General features: G+C 46.8%; 1 protein-coding gene and 1 long non-coding RNA gene across 3 annotated transcripts in view; one reads left to right on the top strand and one right to left on the bottom strand.

Moving 5' to 3' along the window:
- FRMD4B (FERM domain containing 4B) overlaps positions 1-21,751 on the bottom strand; it is a 126,958-nt gene that overhangs the window by 45,289 nt on the left and 59,918 nt on the right. The window contains exons 4-5 of one of the 2 annotated variants that reach the window (XM_026074947.1): positions 20,137-20,229; positions 13,496-13,580 (exon numbers count right to left, since the gene is read on the bottom strand). In XM_026074947.1, coding sequence (XP_025930732.1) covers positions 13,496-13,580; positions 20,137-20,229 — 178 coding nt within the window. Of the gene's footprint in view, positions 1-1,856; positions 1,951-13,495; positions 13,581-20,136; positions 20,230-21,751 lie in introns of those variants that run through there. The other variant, XM_026074948.1, reaches the window with a different exon arrangement.
- On the top strand, positions 44-1,013 carry LOC112970489. The gene is made up of 3 exons (XR_003255022.1): positions 44-380; positions 493-559; positions 725-1,013. It is a non-coding gene; the product is annotated as an uncharacterized LOC112970489 (long non-coding RNA).

Raw genomic sequence — 21,751 nt, 5'->3', positions numbered from 1 at the left:
TGCTGCCCCTGCGCATCTTCCGGGCAGTCTTGGCTCTGCAGCCCCTCGCGGTACGGGCCGAGGCAGGTCCCCAATCCCGCACACTCCAAAACGTCCGGAAAACTTTCCATGAACCGGGGGGGCAGGGGTGAACGGGAGGTATTCACGGCTTAAAGCACAGCACCTCCTCAGGGCAGGGACCTCGCTTCCTTGTTCTGATGGTGGTACGCACACCCATGATGCTAGATAAATACTTATTAATCACAAAGGTAACTAATCTCCCTTTGCCACACACAGCTGGGATCTTACAGCCTCCGACGTTTGCAAGCACACTTGAGTTTTACTGCAATGTTCGGGACCCCCCACCTCCAAAATCTCCTCCTTGAGCCCCCTCCAAAAAGGTATGTCCTGGAAGCACTGTGCACTCGGGGACTCTGATCATGTCCAGTTGCTGCTCAACACTAACGTGTCAAAACCACACATGGAGCCTTTTTTCTCGTTTGTAATCTTAAGTGCAATCTTTCAAAACTGGCCTCTCGAGAGCAACAATCCCCGTCTTCGTTCTGCGCTGGGACCAGCGGTAAGACTAGAAGAGCAAAGCGGACGCGCTTCCCGTTGGCTTCGCAGGCTGACAAAGCTGCCGCCTCCCTCCCTCCTGCACCCTGTGAACGGCACGTAAAGGGCGCAGCTGAGCGCAGGAACAGTCCCACCAATTTTCATACATTTTGTTTTCTCTTGTTGACAGCCTACAAGAGAAGATACCGAACGCGACGCCCGTCTCCTGTCACCAAGACCCCAGCGCATCCTTGTCACCTAGGATCTGCTGGCTGAACGAGAGGACAAAGCAGACCGAAAGCTGAAGCAATGCCAGAAGGGGCTAGCGTGAAGATCCAGCAGAATTACACACACATACAGGAAGGTGACATACCTAAATATATAGGGCACATCTGGAGCTGAGCTAATTTACCACAGCTGCAGGTCTGGCCCACAGAGACTAAATTAAAAAGCGAACAAACAAATAATTCAATTTTCATGGAAAGGAAGTTTTTTTGCCAGCTTTGTCAATAATAAAGCATTCCAGCCCCGCCGCTCCCCCGGGCTCCTCCGCGAGGGCAGACTACAAGGAATTTCCCCTTCCCCAACAGGTGTGGCAGCAGCTATGCTGAAGCAGCCTCCCAAGCACTCACAGACATATTTTATTAGCAGGGAGGAAGGGGAGGGGCGCATCACAAATTAGGAAGAAAAATAGCTTCAACTTCTCCCTTCCTTCAAGTCTCTTTAATGTTGATGCTTAGGAAAAAAGGCAGCGGTTGCAGCCCAGTAATTCTTCACATAGGTGCAACTTTAAGTCACCTTGTTACTTCCAGGTCTGCGTCAGGCTGGTCTTTGTAATACAGCTCTGAGCTGCCTTTTTTAGCTTAAAATGCATCTGCTCAAACAGCCTCTGAGGCCAACGGCGGCAATGGGGAGCTTATGGGAGACGGGGGCGTCCCAGCACGCCTCTCCCTGGGCCAACCCTCCTGCACTCGCGCACGGAGAGATCCCGACATGAGAAAACGCCATCGCCCTGCAACCTCTGCTTAGCCGGAAAGACAGGCTCTCCTTTAGCAAAGCTGTCGCTGGACCGCAAAAGCATGGAAAACAGGGCCAGGAGGGACCTTAAAAGCTCATCAAGACCATCTCCCTGCCCCAAGGCAGAATTAACTACATGTCGCTCATCACCTTTTAAGCGTACAACCAATTCCGTGAGGACAGATTTAACTATCCAAATGCAACTCCCACATCAAAGGCCGCCTCTCTCTGTTGCCAGGTCCAAGGAAAACTCGGCAGCACTTGGGGCAAGCTGCTACGCAACCGGCACCTACGTCTCTGCTGACCTGCAGCAAGAGCAGCTGCTGGCATTGCAGGGGTGTTCGAGACTTCATAACCAGGCGTCTCGGCACCTCTCATCTTCAAAGCACGTCACAACCATTAAGGATTATCAACAGGAATTATGAGGCTGCTCTTCCGTGTTTGTTTCCTTATCCTAAATACAAGTTTTAAGAAACTCCAGTCGCTTTACTGGGCTCTATGACACTGCTGCGAATGTTAAAAGTGATCCCACAAAGCACTTCACATAGGGTTTTGAGACATCAAATGAGCCGAACGGCAGTGTCCAGGGACTGCCTTTTTCAGGTGATGAAGTTTCAGTCTTTGCTTCCCAGATGAGGGTTTTGCTGCGCTCATGTCCTCGCTTTGAGCTGCTTTTGCTTAGCAGCCGTGTTTAGGGGTGCAGAGGTAAGAGCGGTGCTCCCCAGACCTGACCTATTGCAAGCAAGACACTGGCGGTGTCTTTAACGGGGGAATCTCCCCACCTCTTTTCAGTGCAGTAGCCCATGCTACAAGATAGAAACTCGCTGAGTACAAAACGCTCATGCACATTGACAAACATAATTCTGCAAACGTCAGTTCTGTGAGAAATGCTTTCTAGGTGGTTATAAATATCCCCATAAATTAGAGCGGAGCTTCTTACAAGTCAAAATTACATATCACAACAGCCAGAAGTGAAGCTGGGGTGGGAAAGGGAGATGAACAGGATGAGCCAGATGCATGAGTGCCACCGAGGCCCCAAGTGGACACACACACCCGCGCAACGAGAGCCCACGTTCTCAGCTACCATGCAGCAGCCCAACTCCTTGGTCTTGCGGGAGTTGCACCAGTCCACACAAGCTGAACAACAAGTCCAACCACTGATGTGGGAGTAATTTTTTTTTTTTTCCCCCGCTCACGCAGCAAAGGCCTAAAGGCAACTCAGCATACACGGCAGTAAAGGATTAGGTTCAATGTTTTAAGTGAGCTACCCTACTATATCACGAAGCCAATACTTTTTAAAGTTATCATCGTTACTGTTTTACTACGCTGTCTCTTGAACGAAAGCTCCGGGGTCTCTGCAGCTGGAGCACACCAGCACCTAAAAGCGCTCTTGCGCGAGAGCCCGCGGTCCTGCGCCGGGGCAGTCCCGCGGAGCCGCTGCTGCAAAGCTCGGAACAGGGTGCACCAGGCTTCATTAATCTCCCGTATCACCATATAGCAGCAGCAGCAGAAGCTGGGGCCGCTCGCAGGGAAGCTCGGTACAAGATAAATGATCAGGAGAACCCCTGCCTTTACGGCGCTAAAAATCGAAGAAGAAAAGGCAGACGCAGGGAGGCGAAGGGACTGACCCCGGGTCATGCAGTAGCTAAGTAGCAGAGACAGGATTTGAATCGGGGGCTCCCAAAGCCCGCTTCAGCCTTTATCCAGCGTACACCAAGGCTATGCAAGCGACGGTCTCTTGGACAATTCCCTCTGAGCCTGGAATTATTTTCCATCATAATATAACATTATTTGCCATCTGGTCCCCCAGTCGGCCCTTGCGATAATGTAATACAGCCCTGGGTTGTCAAGGAGTTTGGACAGCCTTCGACTTGACACAAATCCATATAGAAATATGTGTCATTCAAAAAGGAGTACAGGACCGCGATTCTTTCCACTCGTTCAGGCAATATTTTGATTTTGTAACAATCCCTCTGCCCCTGAGGCTGGTGAACAAGGTTCTCTGTTTTAGCGTAGCTTTAACAAAAAGGTTAAATTTCAAAAATAGATGGGGAAGATGGGCTGTAAAAAGATTCATTTGCAATGCCTGCAATTGCCAGGGTAATTTAAGCATAGGCTTCAGCAAGCAGGCGGGGGGCCCTGGGAGCCAGGTCAGCAGAATGCTCTCATGGCCACGTGTTGAATATGAAGATGGACCGTTTTCCCAGATTTATCCCAAGTGGGAACAAGGTCACTAGCAAGAGGTTAAGTAGATGGATGTAATCCAGCTAATGTAATCTGAATCTTATACATTTTAGATGTAAATAAGTTTAAGCAGAACAGAGGGAGCACCTCCAGGGAGGGGATGAAACTGATATTTTTCAATTAGAGTTTGCATAGGGACCAATCATTTTAACCAGCRAGACAAATTCATCCCCTCGTGTGGCTCTTCCAAAAAGGCCACTGGCTTATCTAAACAGTGCATTTGGCCCAATGGGTTCGGGTGGCTTTTGTCATACTGAAAATATCAGAATAATAAAGGATGTAGCAGATGTCCAGAGTGAGCGGCAATTACTAAACAGCAGGGATATGCCCATATCTCAGCAGCTAGGAAAGAACAACTCCTGCCTTCGGTGCCCATGGGCAGAATTTGGTTCCCAATTCAGAGAAGACCTCAGGTGTTTTGCTGCCCAGAGACAGACTTATGAATGTGATAAAAATCGCAAGGCTTAATCATAACTACAATAGCGAACCCTCGTTAGACCAGCATCAACACTAGAATTTACTGTCATAGAGATAAAAGTCCAAAATCCTGATAAAAACACAGATCAAGAATGAAGATAGTCAGATGAGTATTAACTGTGCTAAGCAAATCTTTAGACTGTAAACTCAGATTAAAGCAGATTAAAAATACAATAAAGCAACATTCCAGAGCTGTCATCTTTAACTCTTTAGAGCCAGGGCAAGAAATGAAAACTGGTATGAGTTCTTCAATGCAGATACAGACTATGGAGATCCACTATAGACTGAAAATAAAACCATTTTAAATACAAATTTGAGAATTAAGATATTAAAGTCCCTCTTCTCTCAAATCAACCCCTTTAAAAATTTACTATTAACGAAAGATGCCCACAAACATATGCACATTGACTGAATACTCTCAAGACTGCCACAGCATTGAATAAAATTGCCTGTGATTACTGAAAGGTGATTAAAAAAGCTGACAGAAAGAAGGGTGCAATTAGAAAGATGGAGGGAAAGGAAGGAACCAAGTGCGTACAACAAGGTGTTCACACTCGGGAAGGTAATTAATTGGGTGTGGACCCAGCACAAGTGGAAAAAGCAATACCAGCTCCTATGCCCTTACCCATCGCCACCGCAGTTTCTGACAAGGGATCCAGTACCTGCGGGATGTGTCCTGACAGCCAAAGGCTACCGTGTAAACCGAGAAGAGTCAGGTCCCCGCAGTGCAAAGCGCTCGGCGACTTTGCAGCGCGTACGGCTTAGCCGGGAGCACGGGCTGCAGGCAAGGAGGCCCCTGCTGCTGCTGCTGGGCACGGCGCTCTCGGCGGGAGGAGTGGTTGTCAGCCACAACCTGTTATATGACATAACGAAAGTAGCTGGGGAGTAACTAGGTCAGGCAAATTTGGCAACTCGCTCTTTCAGTGTGGCTGTGCTGGATAATTACCGCAACAAGGCGAACAATGGCAGCAAATGAATAACCCTCCGACTTAAAAGCGATACCTACAGGGCCCGTTCTGATTACGGACGTTCACACGGCCACCTCAACCCTGGGTACTGTCACCCGGGGTTCAGCTGCCCTGCAAAGCCCGGTATCAGATGCCCCATCCTATCCCCAGCCCATGAAGCTCCAAACTTTGCCAATAACCTTGACTGGGACCAACGCGCTTCCCAAGGACAAGATTCCCAGGCTCAGAAAAAAATCACAGTAAGGCAAGCCTCCATCTACAGCACATTAAGAAGGCAAAGCAAAGCACTAAAAGAGCAGGAGATGCAGAATACAAATATAATAGGAACAAATTAAAGGGCAGCTCCTTCTGACCCTCCTCAAAAAGGCACTTCAGAGTTGCACTCATACTGCATTTACCCCCACAGCGGAGAGTAGTCTGGATTGCTTAGGGGGCCTCTCAACTGCTTCACAACGTTTAGATAGCCTGTCACATCTTTCACTTCATCCTGTTACTCCTTCCTTGACCATGCCACATTCACCTGACTTTTTACTGTAACGTCTTTTTGATTGCAGAAGGCCGAGGAGGTTGTCCTCTCCTCCCAACAAGTTACAGCAGGCCTGCTGCAGTCCAACCAGGGCCAGGGGCAGGTAGAGGGGTTTGCAGAGCCCCTGCTGGGGCCATGGTGCACGAAATGCCTGGTCACCGCTGAGCTCCCACCCTTCCCACCCACAGAGGAGGGGCCGGAGGAGCGATGGCAGCCTGAGCCCAGCTCTATCGACGCGCAGTGGCCCATCCGCAGCATGGAGCTCTGCAGCCCTTTCTTGGCAGGAATTGCTTCTTTCCAACTAAGTGGCTTAGGTCAATCCAGCCAAAAAACCAAAACCAAACCAAACCACCCCTCCATCACTGCAGCCTAGTCTTGCCTCATGGTGAGGCTTCAGCCTTCTCTAAGCCATTTATTTTGTCATCTCTGCCAAGAGATGATCCCATCTCCCTTATCTTCATTTTGCATCTTAGCTGACACTTAGATCTTAGGTGAAATTCTAGGGATAAAACCAGCACTTTGAGACTAGTCTGTATGCTGTTCAGCACAACAGGGCTCCAGTCACTTAGTGCTGTTATTTTGCATGATCATGATATAAAAACAGAGGCAGAGAACAGGGGAAGGGCACACAAGGAGACTTCCCTGTTTGTGAGCCAGAGAATATAGCAAGTGTCATTAGATTTAATGTATAATCACAGTGTTTCACTTTCCTACCTCAGCACCACGTTGAGATACCCAAACATCAACAACACAACAGGCTGAGCTGTCGGAGCATCTTTACCCTATGGCCAGAAGATCAAAGGCACAACACTCACCATCACAATAAATGCCAACAGGGAGATCCAGGAGGAGGAGACTGCGTAAGAGATGCGAGGTGTGAAGCTCAAGCTGCAAACCAACTCTACAACATGGATTTCTCATAAGCAATAGGACAACCCAGCAAGAATACAACCTACACCTTTCCCAGCAGACCCTCATAGGGTCTCTGTGACACCACTGCCATTTAGGGCAGGGAGCCTTGGACCTACTTCAACCTCTCTTAGAGGTTGTAGAGTCCCTTGAATATACCTGCACCATGGCCAAGTCCCCCGAGTCACAGGCATAGACTAACTGGCCTAAGATCTCATCGGGTAATGACGAGTGAGGAGTCAGTTCATGTTAGCGTGAGGGTCCTGCCTCCTCCCAATGGGCAAGATAATGCACATTTTGTCCATGCGCTAACTTTGTTCCGTTCTTTTTAATCTACTGACATGTTGCTGGAGAGTTCACATGATGGAGCTGGCTGCCAGCACCTGTGGGATCAGAAGACAACAGACTCTACAGTGCAGAAGTGCCATGAAGGCTGACTGGTCCTGCTAGTCCTTGTCTTGAACTTCAATTGTGTGATCTTCCAGAGCAAAACGACAGATACAGGCAACAGACAGAGGGTATTTTAATAGTCTTGGAGAGAATCAGACTACACTGTGTTACAAGGCTGTATGGGAACGCTGCCCTCTCTGTAGGGATGTGGGAGAATTAGGAAATATCTGTTATAAAACTTTCGAGAGCTTTCTAATATATGACCACTTTGCTCTCCATGAGCTGGAAGCTAGCCAGACTTTATACTCACACCAGGGGTCTGTTTCAACAGCTCCTCTTGGTAAGCACAAGTCTTCAGGCTGCCAAGTGCTCACAAGAATTGCTGTTCACGAAGCTAACGCAGTTACAGACTCCACTGAAAACTTCCATTTCCTTTAACTTTTTTCTCTCTGCTGTTTTTTTTCTTTTAAGCGATTCTTGCAAGTCCTTGAAACTCATGGGAAATTAAATAAATAAATCTCCTGACACCCAAATATAGAGAGGAAAAGGGGAACACGGCCAACTTGACCAAGATCTTAGTTTACAGAATGTATTTTAAGGACTGGCAAAGAGTCAACCGTATGGCTGCAAAGCTATATGGAGGTTAGATCTAATGTATAATAAACTTGACAGTACTTTGCTAGCCAAGCAGGGTGTTATTTTTCCCAAACTTGGCCATTTTGAAAGAAGAAAAGACTAATTTATCATTTCAAATTTATCAACAGCATGTGTGTGACCAGTTCCTATCCACCTCCTTGAATGCATCCCAGCTATGGTTAAGGGCCTCTGCAATAACATACTGAGCATGTTACAAGGCTTCCCTATCCTTATGCAAACACATCAATTCTGAGATAGCCATTTTACCTGAAATCAAGCGTTAGGCTTTCACTATTTAAAGTCCAGCTAGGTAGTAGATTGTAGCAGAGATCACTATAAATCTAAACCCAGTTTCTTAAATTCAGGGACAGTAAAGAGAGCTTTCAAATTGAAGTTGTCACCACCAAAGGTTTTTAGGCAGTAGTCCTTTAAGGCCTTGAAAGAGAGAGGCATATGGGAAAACAGAGCCCAGAAGTATGCAAAGCTTCCTTCCAGCCTTTCTTCCTCCTAGCTATTGCAGTCTCCCAAAATACACATGGATAAATGAGCTTTTAACCAGGTAGGAGCTGACCTAACATTTGCTGAAGTCACTGGGAGGCCTTCCATAGACCTGGAGATGTTCACTGCAGCAGCTCATACATCCCACATGGCTGTCCACACTGTTCCTGGTGGCGGACAGGGGCTGCTCCAGGCTCCAACTAAAACAGGGCGGCTGCCACGGATTTGGAAGCAGGTCGCAGGGCTGCTGCTCTGCTCCAGTCCCGCAGCCAGCAGGACCACCCAGGCCTGGAGGGGTGACAGCACTGCAGCCTCAAACCAGTTAAAAATGGGCAGCCCAACATGAAAGGCAGGTAGGGCAAGAAAGGCAGGAGTGTTTGTTATATAAAAGCTGATAGTCCCAAGATTTATGCACACACCGGTGAGGAGGAAACACTGTGTGCCAGAGCTTTACTTTGGCTCCTCTGAGCAGGAAGGCAMTTGTTGTATTCAGCTCACGTGGAACAAAACACCAGGAGGCTATGGCCAGCAAACACAGAACGGGTCATCTTGGCAAATCCAGGGAAGTTTATTCTTCAGGTGTGTAGAGCAGTATTACATCACGCTGTGCAACACGCGCTGGAAGGAAAACGCTGGTGCTGATGCAGTCATGTCAGCTCGGAGGGCAGCTCGCGTGGGTGAGGTCCACAGGCAGCGCAGCGGCCACCGACAGCTTAGCAACTAATGCAGCAGCAGCTCTGTTTGTCCTGAACTGTAACACTGATAAAACGTGATTCACAAGAGTAAAAACAGTCTCAAGTCTCCGCACTTAGGGCCAAAGTATTGCTCTCTGGCTCCCCTGATGCTCTTCAGGACGAGGACAAGGCCAAGGGGGGGCAGTGCAGAGAACGAAGCAGGTTGCCCACGAGGCCCCAAGTCCCTGGCATGGGGCTGCAAAAGTCACAGCGGCACAAAGGAGCTTTGACTATGTGTAAGAGGACGTAGGTGGGTGAGCGGGTGGGGAGTAGGAGGAGATAGATTTTTGGCACCAGAGATTTTATTGTCTCTCTCTCCCCAAAGTGCCTACAGAAACTGCTAAACATGCAAGCCCCAGATTCATCAAACCCTTGCTAGGGGGAACCTGGCACTCAGGCTGCCGAAAGGAGCTGCTGGGCTGGAGCTCAAACGTGAGGAAGTACCAGAGAGCCGCTGGGCATTACAGAGCACTAAGTCAATTTTCTCAATTTTCTGAATTTTAATTCAGCTTTTTATTCCATTATTTATCACCCCAAATTTATTATATTTAATAATTAATATTTAGTAATATAATTATTAATGCAATCAATAATTCATATACTATATTACTTATTCTGAATTTTTATTCAGCTGGGAGCAAAGGACTCTCTAGAGTAATCCGAGGCAAGACAGAAAATGGTACCAGCGCAGGCCCAGAGCGTGCTGGACTTCATTAGGGAGATACCATTCCCTTTGAACAGATACAACCACTTTTCCTCTCTCTGACCAGACTCTTCCTCACACACAGCAGGATTTCACATGCAGCACTGCCTGTGGATGTCTCAAAGAATACTGCTAGTAAATTCATCATGAAAATTCTGGACCTTGTAAGTCATGGATAAAATCCCCTCCGGCGGAGGGACCGGCACAAAGCTTACCCAACACACAGGCTGTATTTGCTGAAGCCTTCAGCTGGCTCTTGCAGTTCATCCTACATCCTAACAGAGCACTAAAATGCACCATCTCGCATACAGGGCAACTTCATGCTCTCATCCTCTGCTCAGGAAAGCATCATTTTTCTTTAGAGCACATAAGCCATGAAACTGCATATATCTACAGACATCCGCACCGCTAACGCAGGCTGCGAGCACATGCCAACTCTCAGAAGTGTCAGACRATCACGAGCACAAATTCCTCTACACACCAGGCCTCTGCACCGCCCTGAAGCTGGGCTCTTGCACGCATCCTGCCCCGTCGGGAACAGACTGTTGTGAAAACTTTGAGAACAGCTTTGTGAAAGAGATCAGCACGATGGGCTTTTAAGCAATCTTATCCACGCAGGTCTTCTCACACCCCGCTGTTGCAGCACCTATCCTTCAAGCCACATTCCTGTCCCACATATAACCCAAGTGTCATACAAAGATCCAGGTTAGGATACAGCCCTTTGCATTGCGTTCTTCAAGCAAACAGTGCACACATCCGCACTACTGAGCACCCCAGATCGCAGGTTCTGGGGTACAGGCTGCTGCTTTTTAACATGTTGGGGTTTGCTCACCCCATGAATACAGCAGAGAAAGGGAAATTAAAAAAAAAAAAAGCAGCAGAGGCAGGTCCAAGCTCCCCAAGCTGGATTAACAACTGAGAAATGCCAGGGGACATTCTTCACCATCATTAGCAAGCACCAGGCAGTTGCTTCACTAGAGCTGGGAATCTGTTTACGTTCAGAGGCTGATACTACCCTTTCTCCAGGCTGTGCCTCCTTCCCCTGCAGCACAGCCGAGCGCGGCTGGGACGCCCCATCAGCAAAGACGCTGCGCAGATCCATCGCGCTGCCTCGGGCACCTCCCTGCCAGGCTCCGTGCGCTTAAACACGAGAATGGGCCCTGTGTGCGCTTCGCACACGAGCTGAAATCTAGACAGTGACCAGAGCTTTCTCAGGTGGGATAAAAATAGTCGAAAACGACCTAATTTGCAGGCTAAAATCCACTTCCATTGTAAGACAGCAGGGTTAAGTCTCGCTCATGTTTCCACCCACGCAACCGACTTCCCATTTCTCTATACACCTTTGCATAATGCATATTGGTTATTTCAGTTTAATACACCCCAAGGAGCTGACCAGAGCACTGCTGCCGTGCAGAGGGGCACGTGCAGCCCACGCTGACAACTCAGCATTCCCACAGAAAGGAAAGGGCTTCAGCCCTGTTGTGCCAGGTGCTGTACACACACAGCGRGCAAAGCTCCTGTCTGACGACAGCGCAATTTAAAATGAGAAACTTTTTGAGGTGAGACCAAGGCCACCTCCAAACAAACTCCCACAAGTTTGCTTGGGTGATTTAGAAGCTTATCTAAATGGCTCGTCCTATTCACAGGATTAGCAGTTAGGGAACAAAGTTTGCAAAACGTCACGTGTTCCACTTTACATTAACTGCAGGGTTTAACATAAAGCAGCCAGACAGGAACCGGGCAGAGGTGGTGGTGACGTGTTCTCTTCTYCCATTTCCACCGGAGTCATAAAAAACTTCAGGAAACGGGCAGAGAGGACAGTTGGAGCATAACTTCTGAAACTGTCTTTTCTGAATCGCCAGAGCTTGTGTAGAAACACCTTCAGGGGTGCCACGATCCGGTCGCAAAGCCTAGCAGGAGAAGCGATGCCGACAGACAGAAGGGCTGCCTGCTTTTATTACTTGGTTAGGTCCTCGGCACTGCTCTGCAGGGATCCTTCTCTTGGCATTAAAGCCCGCTGCCAGCCCCGCGCCTTCCCCTGAAACCAGACGGCGGGAGCTCTCCCTCTCTGCTTCCGGCAGTTCTGCTTCCAGAAACACGGAGGCCGGCACTTTCTGYGTTACTAGCAATTAGAGCACACACCTAGCAAGCAATGGCAAGGGAGAAAAAAAGAAACAGCCTTCCTTCAAACCTCTCATAGCTCCTGAAGCACTGAAGGAAGTAAATGGATGATGCAGTCTGTTTATTGCAGCACCTAGTGCATGATCAGCGCTTCACGTATTATCAGCGCTTCATTTCAATAATATGAAGTTATGCTGTTTGAATAATATTTATCTGTGCCAGATATGACACTCTCCTTACTCTCTGGATGACATGTATACGATGAGTGAGGGTGTTTTTTCTCTTGTATGCCTCTTTTCTTATGTGTATACATGAACACACACACTTGCATCCAAATGCTTTGATATGCAACTAGTATTTATTTCAATAGCAGATTAGGTTTGGACAGCAGTGGTATTTTTCACATTCCATGACTAAAGCCAGTCTCATTTTCCAATTCTAAAATTATTTGCGTTTTCTGTCTAGTGAAACATGTCCAGCATTCCCTGAAAGGATCTCTAGAAATTGCCAAGACCCTTTACTTAAAAAGGTATATATGCCAAGTGGAGATTTGCTTTTTAATCTTAACCACTGAGGCCTTCAAGCATTTTTATAACATAAGCATTTTGTAAAAGGGCACCAATTTCCTCCACTCTTCCAGAAAACAATTCCTGTACAAACGACAGTTACAACTTTGCCATTAACTACTCTCATGTAAGGTTTCTGATCCATCCATAAATTAATGAATATTGAGTACTGAATGAGAATCCTCTAAATACGAAACATAAGGTGGAAAAACTAGCGACTAGTGAAAGACTTTGACCCATACACTACGCTGAACTTCAACACCAGCTAACAGTAAACGATTGTTTTCCAAGAAAAGGCTGTGAGAAGCGAGTGATCTTAGACTGCTTGAACCACAAGGAACAGCAGTGCCAGCTGCCCGAGTTTGACATTAACAGGGAAATCGCAGAAACATTAGGCGTTGCCAGAGTAAAGTTCACTGAAATGTAGCTGCTTTTGCACCTAAGGTTTGGGGCATGGCAGAAGTGGCTGCAACACTGCCCTTATTCAGACCAAGACAAATCGGCAGTGGATCAAGCTTACCATGCAAAACTTTGGCTATCACATCATGAAGCAACTTTAAAATACATATTTTACGGATTTAAACATTTTAAGAAAACAGTAAAAGCTTCTTAGCCAGAGAGAAGATATAAAAAATATTTTAATTTCTGTCCTGATTACTATTTTATTGACTTCAGTACTTTACTACTTCACTGACTTAAATTAAGCCAGGAAATCAGGGAATTAGGAACGAAGTTCACATTATAGGACCTACAGCCTTTCTTGCTCTTCAGCCAAGTTTGACTTGAGATCAGTAAAGAGATGCTTGCCTTGAACATTTACTATGAAGTATGCAAGAAGAATATGCCATTCAGAGACAGAACCCATCTGCAAAGTTACAACTGAGATTTTGAACAGCTCAAAACCTCAAGTATATTTGAAACGTATTCTAGTCTGGTGAGCAGACAGGGGTCTGTGGAAACAGGACTAGGAAACCATCATCACSCTTGTCCATTTGCTTAAAGCATCAGTGTTTAAACGAAGGAGGAGAGAAAGTATGTTGAGATTTTAATGATTCGGTATGATCTAGAAATTAGATTTAGCTTGCATCTAGTTTGCAGAACCATCTGGGTGACAGAGGGAGCAACAACAGGGCAATGCACAACATGAAGTCCCAAGGGACACTGAGCCTTACCTTGTGCACACAAGACTTTGCATTCAGAAAGAACAGCTCTACTGTGGTTTTGTCCTTGAGAAAGGAAATGCTTTCAATGTAGAACCTGACAGGGAAAAAAAAACAAACAAAAAAACCGAACAATGTTACTTTCTTGAATAGGTTTCATCTTCCTCCCAAATCATTCTGATATCCTCAACATTTTGTTCCCTAGCGATCCAAACGGTACAGAGGAACTATGAGTAACTGTACTTGATTTCTTGCCTATTAGGAGGGAACAAGCAGAAAATCTTGGGCTGACAACACACACAGAATGACAAACTCCTTGTTCAATAGATCATAGATGTTTGATGACTTTTCATCCCTTGAAAATCCTGCCGGATTTCAAAGGAGCAAACCCCATCCCTCCTATGCAGACAAAAACAAACAGAATTGGAAAAGGCAACTCAAAACTGCATGTTGCAGCTCAGCAAAGCCGCCTCGGAGCGCTGCAGAGGGTGGGCGGCAGCACAGCAGGGCGGCCAAAGCAGCGCTGCCGAGACAAATCCTGCCCGCAAGCTGCGCCAGGCTGTACTAGCCCTCCCTGGCAGGTTTTTAAGAGGTAAGACAAACATCTGCTAGGGATGACATTGGTAGACTAATTCTGCCTCTATGTAGGGAGAAAGACTACATCTTCTAACACCCCATCCGGTCATTCATTTTAAGGTTAAATAAACCTCTGTGAGTTAAAAAGTTAACTGCAAGGTGCTGGCGTGGATTCATACCTCTAAGCTCTCACTCCTCTCTGAAGAGGGACAAATTCAGTGAGGACTGGGAATCCTAACAGCATTCCTAAGACATGTTCTTCCCTTATGGAGGAGAGAAAAGCCAGAGGCCAAGAGCCATCGGATTCTCCTCAAACAAAAAGCATCGGACAGATTGTGGCTCCAGCCAGSCAGGCACATCCACGCTAACGATGATCGCAGCACCAAAAATAAAAGGTTTGTGTGCAAGGGCTGCAACTGGTTCAGCATTGCGGGCAGCCTTCTGCGCAGCGGTCACTGCCTTCCTCCACAGCCTGTCTCCAGTCTCCTCTTCGCCAGGCCAGGGGCGCGTCCTGCCATTCCCACATCCCACATTATATCCACATTAGGCATTAGGCTGCTCTGTGTCCTTGTGTGGCCAGGGGAGGAGGAGGTTCCCTCTGCCGCCGCACGGACCCCATGGCCCCACTGCGCAGCCTGGCTGGGGCTGCAGCACACCTGGAAACACAGAGCTCGTCACCGTACCACGTTTGTTCGGATGTGCCCTGCTCTGAGAGAACCAGCCGGCAATGAAAAGCCAGTGCCTCGCAAATCGGTAGCTAATCCCACTGCAACCTACCAGTCTAAGACATATTCCAGGCAAAATTTGCCACCAAAAGCGTAAGTTCACAGGACAGCTCATGTATGAATAAGTGACAAGCATTGCAAAGGCGCTACCAACTACAGTAATTCAATTACCGGTTACTTTAGCCTAGCCAAGGTTAGCAGATGGGTCCCAGTTTGTTATATACCCGTATAAAACACGATGTACACAGCTGGCACTGCAAATCGTACACAACTTGTCTGTGCGCTTCCCACTGACTCACTTGGGGCATTAAACTAAACAGCGCTGAGACACATTAAAAGGTGCAGAGAAAACACGTTTCTAATTTGTGAAACAGGGAACTGCCAACTAAGTTTAAAGAGAGACAAATTTGTATGAACAYGGTCCTGTCAATCCTCCTTTAGGTGTGTAAAGGCAGGATTCATTTTCAACAGCCAGCTCCTTAAGGCTGATGAATATGTTGGATCCAGACTCTCCCACCCAGTGCCAGCAGGGAAGGAATATCCTCTCTAATTCAGCCAGGCAAAAACGAGGGACAACCACTAGCCTGGCAGCACAGACCAAACAAGGGCTGCTCACTTTCTCCCCTTTGACACCAGGAGGGTCGGATGGCCAGCGTGGAGCGCGCAGCCTGTCGTGCTCATCGGGGCAGCCCTGGTCCAGGCCAGTCCTCCCCACAGCCCCAGTGCTGCCGCTAAGGCTCCTCACTCCCTCCTGCTATAGCCACTGCTGCCCTGGTATAGATGATTTGCAAGACATCGGAAAAAGTCCAGAGCGCATGGTTGGAGGCAACAGAGCTAACATCTGCTGTGCCTGTCAGGCGCTTATGCAATATTTACGCTGCAACTTGAGACAAACAATACATTAAATAGTAATTGTTTTAATATTTCACATTCCTACAGCACATGCCATCRAATTAATTTTAAAGCACTTCACAGAATGCCTCTGCAGGATAAGGAGATAATGATTTATCCGTTTTATAGGTATGCAGCCTGGCCCAGGAACAGACCCGAGCCCAGCACCCTGCCCCAGGGATTTGCAAGGCTATTTTATAGTTGTTTCCATGACTCACCTTTCAGAGGGAGGAGAGCTGCAGGAGCCATGTGCATTTCCATCCCTTTTGGATCATACCAAATATCATCTTTTCAATAGCTCTGCTAAACTTCACTTTACGTATGCTTTAATGTTTCTCCCCAGCAACGCAGAGCTTCAGCGTTTAAGAGCCTCGCTGTTACAGACTTTGTCCTGACCTGCAGTCAGACCAGCTCTTAAAAGCTTGTACCCTACTTAACCTGCTAGAGCCTCGCTCTCTCCACTGGTCTGAAAAGCTAATTTTCCTCAACTAATGGCTTTGTTTTCTCTTGCAGTTTCTTTCAATTAAGAATGTCAGACAGGGCTTAGTTTCCCTTATAGCAGGGTAGTACTTTGCCCCTCTTCAGAGCAGGTTCCCCAGGTCACAGCTGTTTACAGCATCAGAAAGTCTGAACATTACGTCCTACCTAATGGTGAGCACTTGAGGTGTCCGCTGGCCTCAGTGAAGCCTTCTTATACACTCATTAACCTTCCCATATTAATTTTTGAGTAAGAGGATAGAGTGTCACAGATGCAGAAGTGGCGAAGGCACTATTGTGCTATTTTCTCTACTTTAATCTAAAATTACTGTAAGCTGTCGAGATGACTCAGTGCAGCCATTAGGCAGAAGCACCACTGCATGAAAAAATATAGCACTCAGCCCACCCCTGTCCAAAATATGCTAATCCAAGTAACTAGAGGAAAAAAAAAGTGGCACAACACAGAACAGAGGCGGCTTGTGTTACTTCTGACAGATACCAGCCCTTGCTGTCTCCCACAGAGTAGCAATACCTCTAATAATTTAGGGGGAGGATGTCAGGGGAGACATTGCCCCCCTTTCCCCAACCCAGGCTGATGTGTTTTATTTCTTCTGTGGTACAAGCTGCACGGTTTTATCACCACAGTACAGACAGGCAACACTGGACCKCAGAGATAAGGGTGTTCAAGGGATGACAGGCATGTTTGGCAACACAATAAAGCACATGTTCTGTTTTTATTTCTGGTGCTGTCATCATCTTAAACTAGAATGATGCTTTTATAAGTCCTAACATCATACAGCTCTTCACCAGCTGCATGTACCATATGAAAACTTCTGTATTGGACTAATTTTCCACCAACTGAAGAAAACCAATTAAAGCCTGAAAGGATTCATCATGTATTTCATTACTGAACTGCAAAAGCAGTTGTGAGCCATAGGAGGGGCATAAGCAGGCAGCTGGGGATCCCCCCGTGCTTCCAGTACYGCTGATGGAAGCTGGTCATTGCAGTACGGAAAAATACCGAGAACTGAGGCTGCTGCGCATTTGCCACTTCTTATGAGAATGGTGCCTTATCACCCCGTATTGCTATGCTTACATCTGAAATGAAAATAGCTGTGAAACTGTATTTATCCTAAACATGGTTGAATCTATTTCAAATAACGCATCAATGAAAGAAAAAGTTCTGAAGTATAAACCGTACGTGTAAATTTTCTTTCTCAACAAGAGTCGCTTGACGTCAAGCAACCAAGCTATAGCACAAGTAACTTTTTCTCTAAACTTCAAGCTCCGACTCCCTTGAAGCGAAAATGAGCAAAGAGAAGCTGTTTTCTGTATAGAAATAACCAAAACTGCATTTTTTTTAAATTTATTAAAAATGAATAATTTCAGTGACACCAACGTCAAACAGTTTAGCTTTCTTTGAAGCATCACTTTTCCTTGAAATTTTGTTGCAGAAAAAAATAGTTGAAGATGGTTTTATAAATAGGGTCAATACCTGGCATTAAATTAGCACTCTTCATCCTCAAAATGCTCTGCAAACAGCAAGGCTCTTGCTCTAGAAAGGTCCTAAGCATCCTGCACGTAACAGGAGTTAGGTAATCTTGACAGTCGTCACAAGAGACCTAGGCAAAGAGCTAGATTGATCCCAAATTAATGTTTGTTTGCCAAAAGTTCATTTTAACCTGCAGCTCCCACYCACAGGAATATTAAGCTCAAATTCTGCTATTAGATTCATTTTCCTTCTTGGAATATTCCCTTCAGTTCCAAGATCTTATTTCAAGTACCTACTCAGGCTGAGTCAAGACTGGATGAGTCAATGCACAGCAGAGCTGCTAAATCAGACCTTGGCTAGAGGAAAAAACTGAACACTGATGACTACCTATATTCAAGGGCAAGGGCCTTCCAGGAGCCATTAAATGCTAAAACACACAAAGCTGCTTTCTAGGCAGCAAGGCAAATTGTGGGTGCTGCAAACCAAGGCTCAGAATGGCTATTGCAATCCTTCCTCTGGTGCAGCCTGTAGTCGAAAACCACCACAGCTCCCAGGACAACCGGAGGGCTACCCTGCAGCAGCATCTCTCACTATCGCCACAGGGCTGGAGATCGCCCAGCCCAGGGSAATTAAAGCTGCTTCCTGCCCGTCTTCTCCCCACTGCCTGGTGGCCGTGCAGGCACTGCCTGCGGCCAGCACGTGCAGCCCGCCGAGGAAGTGGTGCCCTTCCATCCCATCTGTGCTTTTCCATCCGAGCTGTGGGCGCAAAGTGGTGCTCTGCACATTTCGGTGGCTCACGTGAGAGTTTAATTAAAAAAATAGACTATGACAGTCTAGACAGACAGACTATGACAGTGAAATGTGTTCACAGGAGATAAGTGCCTGTGAACTAACCACCCAAGGCACATGCCACAGAGCAAAGGCTCTGAGTCACTTMCTTATCCAAGAGGTTGTGACAAAAGAGAAAGCTGCAGATTTTGAAGAGGTATTTCTGCAGGAATATCCATTTTCTATGGATCAGATAGCTTTTCATCGCTAATTATTTCTGTATCCTCCTGCTTTTGCCCTGAACAGACTTCTCACTCACTGCTCACTTCCATGGCTCCTAATTGCTTGTTTTGGATCCCATRACCCCAGAGTAGTCAGGCTTAAAATTAACTTCTAGAAGATGATTTTTCCAAGCCCACTCTTTACGYATTAACTCTTGCCCTGCTCTCTGCATGTCCCGTCTTGTAAAGGACTATCTTGCATTTGAGAGTGGTGAAAGCCAAAATYGTGACCCAACATCACTGGCCCCAACCAAACAACTGTTCAAGTAATACAGCTGCCTTTACAGCTTGCTTAGGGTCTTCACTCTTGAGATGGTCTGGGCAACAGTTTAACCTCTGGCATAAGTCACTGCAGTCGAGACCAGTGTTATCTGCTGAGATGATTCTCAGAATGACCAGAGTCCTTTAACCTCCCCACTTTTTATCATTGCATGTAAGGAGGTGACAATCTCACAGTGAAGGCATGGCAGCAACCAGTGGGTAGAGCACACGAAAAGGCCTATGTCCAGTTGTAGGTTAAACACACTGAATACTGGCTTTTTTTAGCGTATTTTTTTCCCCTTCTGTTAAGGGTGGAAGGGAGAAAGAAGAGAAGCTATGAGCTCCACCACAAATAAACGTGAATTCAGCAGAGTGCTGTTTGTTGGAACTGTTCCCTCCATGACTAGGGTGCAGAGGACGTGGCAGGGTGCTGGTGCCAACCTACCAAACTACATGAAAGGCTCTGCTTTGGAAGTGCTTTGAGTGATTAAACACACAACGCATAAATTTATCAAGCTATGAAAAGTGAACGAGGTCAGTTTGCTCTCATTTTCCCGATAGACTGTAAAGAAAACAAAAACTCCAGCAATAATAAGAATACCACACTTATTCTTTTTTGCCAGCACAGCTCTGCCAGGTAAGGGCCTGCAAAAACATATCCCAACCAGGAGAGCTTTGCCAGCAAAAACCCTAAAGTAATGCAACTACATTGGCCAAAATCACCACTTTGCCAGGGAGTTTATTCTCTCCTGGGGGATGGTTTAAGCTACGTGAGCAGAGAATCTATCAGCRATCCCTTTCAAGTACAGACAAACCTTAAGTAAACATAGAAACAAGAAAAATAAGTATAATTGTTTAAACAAACTGTAATAAAATTTAACACTATTAAAGACAAATCAAGCAAACAAGATACTTAAAGTAGGTTTTAAACAAAACAAAAAATGATACCAACAATGCCCTAATAACATTTTAAAAAGTAACAACTTGCAAGCTACCTTATTTCATAGCTAAATACAAAAGAGAGCAGCACTTATCCAGGACTTAATCTCCTTCTAAAAATAATATATTGCTTTGACTTATTTCCTTTATCAAATCAGTAATCAGTTATTTTAAACAAAAACTGTGGTGATAAATAAACCAAACTGGCAATTTTTTTTTTATTTTATGGAAACAATTACTCACCTAACTGCAAAGAACAAAGTAGCCGGACCCGGTTTCTTAGGCAAGTCATGATCCAAGACTCTGTGATCCAACTGCAGCCAGACACTCTGACCTCTGCAGGAACAAATTAGGGAGTCTATTAAAAACTGGGAAAGAGAAACATGGAAGCATTTTTTTTTTCAGTGCTCGTGTTTGCTCCTAGGGCTACTTTAAAAAGTGCAAATCTCAGCTCTCACTAAGGCAGGCAAACTTTTGATCAAACGTTTCCTCCTGCCCTAACTTTTACATTTGGACATAATTCACTCTTGGACAGGCTTTACAGATGTATTTTCAGCTGCAGCACAGAACTCACAGGATGGCACTCAGGAAAAAACGAGCAGTATTGAAAGGCCTTCCTTGGCTATAAATGGGGGGACTTCCATCAACTTCAACGCAGCCACTCCAGTTCATAGCAGCTAAGGATCTGCCTGTAGCAAAGTTTGTGTACCTCAGAGACTGATCTCATGCTCTCTTCTGCCCACACTCAGACTACACAGCTTTCTGCTGCCATATCCCAGACTACTCATATTCTTAATAACTACCAGGTCCAGCTTAAAGCAAGACATCATTTTCAGAGCAGAGGGCTTTAATGCAGGCAAACTAATTCAATCAGGGAGGTGTATAAAACACAGCTCCCTTGGCAGCAGCTGCCYGGATTTAAACAGAAAGCAAGCCAGAAAGAAAAGAAAAATCCCCCAAAGCCCAAGAGCATCCTTCCGGATGCTGGGGCGGCAGGGGGAGCGCAGGCRGCTGCTGCCGCTGTGAGATGCTGCCCCGGGGCTGCCAGCCCGCAGAGCATGGGTGCCCTCCAGAGGCAGCAGGCTYGCACCAGGCACCCAGGCCTGCGGCAGGGCCAGCCCGGGCCTGGGCACCCGGGGGTGCCTCTGGAGTGCCCCAGCGATTTGGGGAAGCCGACGGCCCTGGCAGCACTCCGAGGAAGCTYGGCGAGAGGGAGTGCCAGCAACCAGAAAACCCCAGAAGAATTTTATGACAGTTGTTCTGGGGAAAAAAGGCCAAGTGTAAACAGCGTCCTCAAGGTATTTATAGAAGAAAAACTGGAAGAAAGCATTTTCTAACAGCGGAAAACAAGAATATGGCAAAAATATACTATGAGAGCCCAAGATGAGAATAACTTTAAAAAAAACCCACACTATTCCAGCACGAGCTCCAGAGGCAAGTGGCTCCTAATGCCACGGTACAAACCAGCGAGGGGCATCTCCACCGGCGCTCTTCCCCCGCAGGCAATACTGCGCCTGCAGGCGTGAGCTGCTGACACAATTCCCCCCCCCATCCTAATCCTAAGGAGTTCTGCTGCTGCTTGGGGGAGCTGCAGAGTAACACCTCCCGCAGGGGAAGTACCAGCCTGGTTAAACATTTCAGTGCAATGCCAACCACATCAGTCTAAATAGCCGAGATTTCAATTAACCCGGCTGATGTTGGGTTAATACAGCGGAAGCGGATTTTCTGCAGTGCCCCAGTGATGGTTAGAGCATCGCACCGACCTCGGCAGGAAGGGCCGGCTAAGGGCGTAACTCGATGGGCAGCAGCTTCCTCAGCTGCTCCGCTTGCATCAGCGGCGACGCTGGGCTGCACCCAG

Source organism: Apteryx rowi, unplaced genomic scaffold, assembly GCF_003343035.1.
Source record: "Apteryx rowi isolate R43461 unplaced genomic scaffold, aptRow1 scaffold_4, whole genome shotgun sequence".
NCBI lineage: Eukaryota > Metazoa > Chordata > Aves > Apterygiformes > Apterygidae > Apteryx > Apteryx rowi.
This window is presented reverse-complemented; position numbering and strand designations above follow the sequence as displayed.